The following is an 8,212-nucleotide window of genomic DNA, read 5'->3' as shown; positions in this document are numbered from 1 at the left end:
TGGGCTGGCGGGGAGCGCTCCAGCCGGCCGGCCCCGTCCGTGGCGCCCGAGCCGGACGGCTGCCCCGTGTGCGTGTGGCGGCAGCACAGCCGCGAGCTGCGCCTGGAGAGCATCAAGTCGCAAATCCTGAGCAAACTGCGGCTCAAGGAGGCGCCCAACATCAGCCGCGAGGTGGTGAAGCAACTGCTGCCCAAGGCGCCGCCGCTGCAGCAGATCCTGGACCTGCACGACTTCCAGGGCGACGCGCTGCAGCCCGAGGACTTCCTGGAGGAGGACGAGTACCACGCCACCACAGAGACCGTCATTAGCATGGCCCAGGAGAGTAAGTGGTTTGCGGGTCGTGAACGGTGGGGTGCTGGCTCCGGCTCCGGGAAGGGCTCCTTTTGCTCCCAAACGGGGCGCTCCTAGCTGCCCTGGCCCGGAAGCCTTTTCTGCAAAAACTTGACTGATTGGGGAGCGGGGGCTACTCTATAGAAGTTTTCCGAGTGCTAGAACGGTGGGGTGCTGGCTCCGGCTCCGGGAAGGGCTCCTTTTGCTCCCAAACGGGGCGCTCGTAGCTGCCCTGGCCCGGAAGCCTTTTCTGCAAAAACTTGACTGATTGGGGAGCGGGGGCTACTCTATAGAAGTTTTCCGAGTGCTGGAGATGGGCTGCGGAGTTGTGTACACGCCCCGTTTCTGGAGTGGGGCGACAAACAGGGCAGATTTCGAGATGCTGCCTCTAGCCGGGGGTGGATTTCGAGATACTGCCTCCCACCCCCGGCGTGAGAAAAAGATCGGTGTTGAAGGAGTCAGGGGAAGCTGGGGCCCACAGCAGAGGGGACAGGGCAGCGACTCTATGCTGAAGGACTGTGGTGGGTAAACTGGAGAACAGAATCGGGAGGCTGCGGGACCCCCGCAGTACCAGCTGGGCTGCAGTGCTCTCTGCCTCCCAACCGTTCTGGCACCAATTCCTCACTCCGTGCTCCGCAACGCGCCCACCGGGCTGCAGAGAATGGAGTGAGTGCTCCTCTTCCTCTCCCAGGAATAGGATCCCAGAGCCCTGTAACCCTCCTGGCAGCCCAGCTGGCACTCTTTCCATCCTGAGCCTCGTCTCACACCGCATATCCCGAGGGGCCGGAAAAGCTTTGCCTTCTTGGTACTGACTGAGCTCAGACAACTCAACATCACTGCGCTGGGGGCTAAGGAGACCCATTTGGCTACTCAAACCCTAGTGTTCCATCCCTTATTCACCCGCCCCTACCCGCAGCTGGACTTAAGGAAAGAGATAGACCTAAGGAAAAAGAGAAAGAAATAGATGGGGAGGGGAGGAGTGGGGGGACCCAGGCATTCAAGCCCCTGGCCAAACGGAAGATGAACATGTTAATAAACATGGGCTGCTTTGAAATTTTATGGCCTGGAAAATCCAGGCCAATACTATATCTCCCCCGCTCCTTCCACCCCCCAGCTCTCCCTAGGGTCAAGTGACTCCTTCCCCTCCCCCACTGAGGTCTCCCCTCCTCTTAACTCCAGGGAACCAGGCCCTCTCTTATTCCCTAGTGGTTTGGCAAGTTCTCCCCCCTACACACACTGTTTAGTTTTATGGCTCTGAACAGAAGAGGGGGGAGACTGGTTTATTGGCAGATGGGTCGTAAAAAGCTGGAGGCTGGGGGGAGTCCTAGTGGCCCACCTCCATGGAAAAGGCACAGGAACCCAGGTGTGCATCTGGGAGGCTGACTGCCTCATACTGCCATTCGTATTTCTGCAGACGTCAACTTCATAGTACTTGGTCAGGGCTGTAAAAAAAACTCAAAGAAACCAGGAAACTAACTGGCAGCTGGCAGATAGGCGGAGGTTGAAGGCATGGGGATCTGGTCTTGGATTCTTCAGTCTCCCTTTTCTGTTCTTAAGGCTACTTATGGAAGCGAAGGGCAGTCTGAGATTGAGGGTGCAGGTGGGGGTGGGGATTCTAGGAAACAGAGAGTTGTAGAAGAATTCAACCAAGAGTTTGCTGGAAGATGAAGGTACAGAAGGAAAAGAGACTCTGGTCTATGTGGTGTAGTGTGTGTGAGGATTTCCAGGATGGGTGATGGGGCTGTAGACCTCCCCTTGCCCCTTAGCCCCTCACTATCCCTAGCATCCCTTAACCAACAGACAGAGTTAGCTCTGGTTAATGGGGAAGCAGGAAGTGAACGGACCCTGCATGCATGGAATGGGCAGTGCAGGTTAGGCCTGGGGGTGAGGGAAGGACACCAGCAGCTGGAGTCCCACCCCAGCTTCTGCTACCATGCCACCCTAGGACTTGTATAACTAGGTAACTGGGTCTTTGGCCAGGTATTGTACGTCCCCTTTAAGAGCCTAGCTGAGCTTTTAAGACAGGGAGGGGGAGCGGAGGGGAGGAGAGGGAGAGAGGGGAAAAGGAAAAAGAGACTTTTATAGTCTAATCCCCAGGGACCCGCTTTAATAAGAGACTTGTGCTCTGCTAATCGGGGGAGGTGTTTGTCAGCAGAGATGGCCTCCTCTCCCCTCCCCCTTCTTCCCCTCCCCCAGCTTCAACCCTGGACCCCAGCCCCCACCTCTCCTAGGCTGCTATGCCTGCCCTAGTTCCCTCTACCCTCTCAGGCACTCCCACTCCAGCCTTCATCCTGGGAACCCAGCCCCCTGCCCTTCTGGGAGCCAAGCCCAGCCCCTCAGTTTCTCTCTCCTCCCCATACCAAGAGGCCCCTGCCCTCTCAGCCCAACCTCCTGCCCCTAGGCTTTCCAGCCTGGGTTGGAAGAGTGTGTGTTGGGGTTGCGGGGGAGGGAGAAGAGGTGGTGCGCAGGGAGGGGGGTTGGGCTTTTGCTGAAAATAGTGCAATGACCTCTCTCCCCCATCAGCGCAGCCTACTAAACCTGACCTGCTGCCTACCACCAACCTGATCAATCCAACACAGATGTGGCTCCTTCCCCTCCCCACCGAAGCTGAGCTTATGTGTGCGTTGGAGCCTCTCTCAAGCCTGGTTTCCCTCTGTGTTTCTACCTGCTTCTCCTTTGTTCCTCCCTCTGTACCTTTTCTATTCTTTCCCTTCTTTACCCCACTAGGTTTAGCTCCCTCCCACCTTTATCTTCCTAACCCCCCACCCACTCCTTGCTATGTCCCTCTGCCCCCCACCCCCATGTTTTCCAACTCCCAAACTTATTTCTTCTCCTCTTACCATGATCTTCCCCTCTCCTCCTACTCTAGCCTCCATTTCTCTGTCTCCTCTAACCTGCCTTCATCCCTAAGTCTTCTCTATTCTTATCTCTCTCACCATCTCTAGTCTCTCCCATCTCTTCCCCTGTCCCTTTTCTTTCTCCTTATGTCCTGTCCCCTTGTAGCACTGACTATTCCCATATCCACTAGGGGAGAAGTGTATGGTGATAACCTGGGGTGGAGATGGGGAACGGCTGTCTGAAGGAACCAAGGACTTAGAGGGACAGGGCCCTTGTTGCCCAGTCTCTCACTTCAAAACCCTGGGTCAGCTTAGGTAGGGGGGTAGGTTTACAGATTAGAAAACTAGCAAACCAACATTTATTGAGAAGTTACTATTATTTCACATTCTTTATTTAATGCTCAGCACTCCAGTGAAGCAAGAATTATTATCTGTATCACACTGAGAAGATTAGTGGGTAAGGTCTGATAGTAGTTAACAAGGAATTAGGCAGTGATTAAACCCACTTCAGTTGTAGCCAAAGAACAGAGTTTAGATGCCAGGAAGAACTTTCAGGCACTTGCCTGTATATTTTAAGATTGGGAGTTTAGGGAGTTCATTCAGCATGTATTTATTGAAAACTGCCTGGTACTATGGGAGGCACTAAAGCTACAATGATGAGCAAAATATACATAGTATCAACAGACAGTGTCCACCATCATGGAGATAAGTACCTAATGGTAAGAAAATAGACAATTCCTAAGGACTGGCAGGCTAGCTCAGTTGGTTAGAGCACAGCCTTGTAACACCAAGGTCAAAGGTTCAGTTCCCCTTACCTGCCAGCCAGCCACCCCACAAAAAGCAAAGAAAACAGACAATTCCTACATGAAAATTAAGCATACTATGCCATTTGGGTTGTTGCTTGTCACTCCCCCATCACCAGTAGTTTCCCTACCCCAGCTACTCTCTTAATCTCTGAATTGTACCTCTCCAAACCCTACTCCATTGCACCATCACTGAAGCTCCAGCCAGTAGGGTAACTGGGAGGACTACCAGAGCCGTGGGACCTCAGAAAAATCAAGAAAAAAAGGAGGACTTTGTGTATCATGACCTGAATATATGAAGATCATTAGGCACTTTCCTCTCCATCTTATTGCAGATTCCCCCTTCTCCTGGAGAGTAGGTTGGGGAGTGCTAATGGGAGACAACAGATGTTGAGGAAGCCCTCCATGATTATGCAGATCTGGGAATGATACATAAAGGCCTGGACTACCTGATCATACTTACATGGTTCTGGAAGCTCATTCCTGATTCTTCCTATCTAGAGTGAGAATAGATATTCCTGTCCACTGGAGACATGATTTAATAAATTAGGAAGCAGAACTGGAAGGAGCTGGAATGAAAGCAGAGTCCAGATTACCAATTCCACCCAAGGCTGCTGATCCCCTCCATGAACACTCTGCTGATGCTGTGCCCCCTTTTCTCTTATCAGCGGACCCTGCAGTACAGACAGATGGCAGCCCTCTCTGCTGTCATTTCCACTTCAGCCCCAAGGTGATGTTCACAAAGGTACTGAAGGCCCAGCTGTGGGTGTACCTACGGCCTGTGCCCCGCCCAGCCACGGTCTACCTGCAGATCTTGCGACTGAAACCCCTAACTGGAGAAGGGACCACAGGGGGAGGGGGCGGAGGCCGGCGTCACATCCGTATCCGCTCACTCAAGATTGAGCTGCACTCACGCTCTGGCCACTGGCAGAGCATTGACTTCAAGCAAGTGCTACACAGCTGGTTCCGCCAGCCACAGAGCAACTGGGGCATCGAGATCAACGCCTTTGATCCCAGTGGCACAGACCTGGCTGTCACCTCCCTAGGGCCAGGAGCTGAGGGGCTGGTGAGCAGGGGGCCTGACATGGTGGTGGATATGTGGGCCTGAGGATATGTGGCCCTGAGGAGGTGGGGATGTTGGAAAAGCTAGACCAGGAATGTGAAGAAGGTTGGGGACCAGCGTTTTCTCTCTGGGGCCAGGAGTTGGTTCTACAGGAGGAGTTGGTGGGGGGTGGGGAGTGAGGTGGCAACTATCACTTTTCAGAGATCCAAGCCAGAACAGCTGAAAACTGGATTTGGGGTGAAGGTGCCAGTTAACAGGAGATCCGTGGGAACAAAGAAACTGGCTGTTAATGAGGCCCTAGGCCAATTAGCTGATGAGGGTCAGGTTTCAAGGACAGGAAGAATTTGGGGAGTTGAAGGAGAGATGGGCTAGCTGACAAGAAAACTGGGTATAAGATAAGGTCTGGGGGTGGGAGCAGTGGAAAAGCTTAAAGTCAGTGGTCTTTGTTCTGATGCCCCTGTTGAGAGGCAGGTGGGAAAGGAATAGGGAAGAGGAATTGTTCAGGGCTGTCTCACATCTCTTTTCTCTCTCCCTGATCCTCAGCATCCTTTCATGGAGCTCCGAGTCCTAGAGAACACAAAACGGTCTCGGCGGAACCTGGGTCTGGACTGCGATGAGCACTCAAGCGAGTCACGTTGCTGCCGATACCCCCTCACAGTAGACTTTGAGGCTTTTGGCTGGGACTGGATCATCGCACCTAAGCGCTATAAGGCCAACTACTGCTCCGGCCAGTGCGAGTACATGTTCATGCAAAAGTATCCGCACACCCACTTGGTGCAACAGGCCAACCCAAGAGGCTCTGCTGGGCCTTGCTGTACGCCCACCAAGATGTCCCCAATCAACATGCTCTACTTCAATGACAAACAGCAGATTATCTACGGCAAGATTCCTGGCATGGTGGTGGACCGCTGTGGCTGCTCCTAAGGTGGGGGACAGAGGATGCCTCCCCCACAGGCCCTAATCCAAGACCCCCAGCCCTGACCCCCATCCCCCCAAGCCCTAGAGCTCCCTCCACCTCTTCCCATGAACATCACACCTTGTTCCCTGACCAAGCAGTGTGCAATACAACAGAGGGAGGCAGGTTGGGATTGAGGAGTGAGGGGTTTGGGGGAAAGGGGCACGGTCAGGGTGGGGAGTGTTTGAGGTTTGTAGGTGAGAAGGTTTGGCAAGAAGACAGAGAGGTGTAGAGACAGAGGAAGAGACAGAGGGATAGAGACAGAGGAACAAAAAGAGCAGCAGTTAGAAGGAAAAGGGTAGAGAAGCAGAAGAGACAGATTAGGCAGAGACAAACACAGAGAAAGAGACTGGCTTGGAGTAATAAATGAAAGCCCCACACCAAGCCTCCTTTCTTCCACTGGCAAGGTGACAGGCTTGTGTAGTTTGGGGTGATCCCCTGACTACTCAGTAGGAGAGAAAAAAGAAAAATCCTTAGCTTCTTCCTTCTCTTCCTCCAACAATGGCCAGGGGAAGGGAAGCAAGGGCAAGGCCAGAAGGAAGGATTTGAGGAATTTTATTTATTTATTTATTGTGACTTTTCTTTTGGTATTTGGCTTTACTGGAATAGGAGGGCCCCTGCCCACTGTGCCCTGTTTGTCCCTTATTCTCCAAACCCTGCTCTCCCCCAATACCCACCCACTTAAGCACTTGTATAAAGTCTCCAGGGCTGGGAATGAGAGTAAAGGGCAAGAGGGCTGACACATGGAAGTTTCTAACCCATAATCATCCTAACTCAACCTTCCTGAGCCAAATGGGTTGAACTGAAGCCAGTGGTCATGGAAACAGTGAGGTCAGGGCTTAAGAGCTGGGGGGGGAGAGGGTTGGGAGGGTGAAGCCCTCAACATCCAGGATCTATATAATGAAAGCCACTAAATTAATCCTCAGGTCCACCCTCATGGTATTGAGTTAAATAACCAGAGGGTGCAGCCTGCTTATGCCCAAATTCCCTCAGCCAAGAGAAAGACCAAAGAGCCTGTGGAATGCCCCTGCTCCCAACCTCTATCTTCAGGTCAATTAAAAAAAAGAATATAGAGATCCCAGAGTCCCCCAGAGTCTGGGAGAGGTTAGAATGGGTCAAGAAAGGAGTAGTGAGGCTTAAGGTTACAGGGCACTTGAATCCAAATCACTGCTCTGGGCTAGGGAATAGAGCCAGCAGACCAAGGTGGAAGGGATTCTGGAAGGGGGACATTTTAGTTCCTCAAACCCAAAGCTCAGGGTGGAAGGGGGGAGAACAAGGGAGCAGAGTGTCTATAATTATTTTTATCTTTTATTTTTGGAATCTAGCAGTACCTGGCAGCAGGGAGGGGATAATACAGTGGGGAAAAACATCTGACAAGGCCAGTTAGAGCAGAGGATGGGAAGGATGGAGACTCCCTGGTTTGGAAGGCTAGGAAGTAGGCAGAGACTGGCTGCCATGTCACGTCACTAGCTGGGCCCATTCATTCCTCCCACAATCCTGATCCAACCTCCTCTGGACTCACTGTGCCTCAGTTTCTTCCCCTCGATGGAAAGAGAAATAGCAGCACAAGCCACAGCCAAGAGACGAATTCTGAGCACTTACCACGGGCACTTTATGGACATAAAATACCTCTCGCTGTGGGACAGATAACCAGGGCACCAGAGTAGTGGTGAAGAGATGTGAGGCTTAGAGAAGTCACAGGCTTCAGAAAACAAGTTCCCCTCTGCCTCCCAGCTGGACAGTGCCTGAAGTCAAGGAGTTGAGAATTTCCAGATCTACACCCTATCCATACCTCACCACCAGACCTCTTGGCTCCACCCAAGAGACTAGAGGATATCAGGAGAGGAGGGGGATAGAACTTCAGCAAAATGATCAGCGTAACAGCCAGCAGTTACGGGTCTGATACAAGCAGTACTGAACTAGAGTAAAGCCCGAGCTGGACAACAGATCTGGAAGGCTTGTTCTTTCCAAGAACATGACTCTCCCACTTGGCCCAGACGCTGCAAGGGGCAAAGGTATGTGACCACCCTTGGGAAGGTGATGTTGGTGAGCTTAACATCTTATTCATATTCTCATGGTGAGAAAGTGAGATAAAATATTTCAGTAGAGGAATGGGCAGGGACTTGCTTTCTCCCATATACCAGCTATGCTAACCCCAAGCCTCTCCTCTCTTGCCTTGTTCTTCATCCTTCCTTCTACCCCAATCTTGGAGAACAAGACACAC

The 8,212-nt window shown here is 52.4% G+C and overlaps 1 protein-coding gene across 1 annotated transcript; it reads left to right on the top strand.

The window, feature by feature from the left end:
• Nucleotides 1-3: 3 nt before the first annotated feature.
• On the top strand, nucleotides 4-7,078 carry GDF11 (growth differentiation factor 11; the record flags this gene model as incomplete). The annotated part of the gene is made up of 3 exons (XM_008583146.1): nucleotides 4-322; nucleotides 4,639-5,036; nucleotides 5,577-7,078. Coding segments are annotated over 3 exons (1,098 nt in total), but the record flags the coding sequence as incomplete, so codon positions are not given.
• Nucleotides 7,079-8,212: the final 1,134 nt, after the last annotated feature.

This window comes from Galeopterus variegatus, unplaced genomic scaffold (genome assembly GCF_000696425.1).
Source record: "Galeopterus variegatus unplaced genomic scaffold, G_variegatus-3.0.2 Scaffold2835, whole genome shotgun sequence".
Lineage (NCBI taxonomy): Eukaryota > Metazoa > Chordata > Mammalia > Dermoptera > Cynocephalidae > Galeopterus > Galeopterus variegatus.
This window is presented reverse-complemented; position numbering and strand designations above follow the sequence as displayed.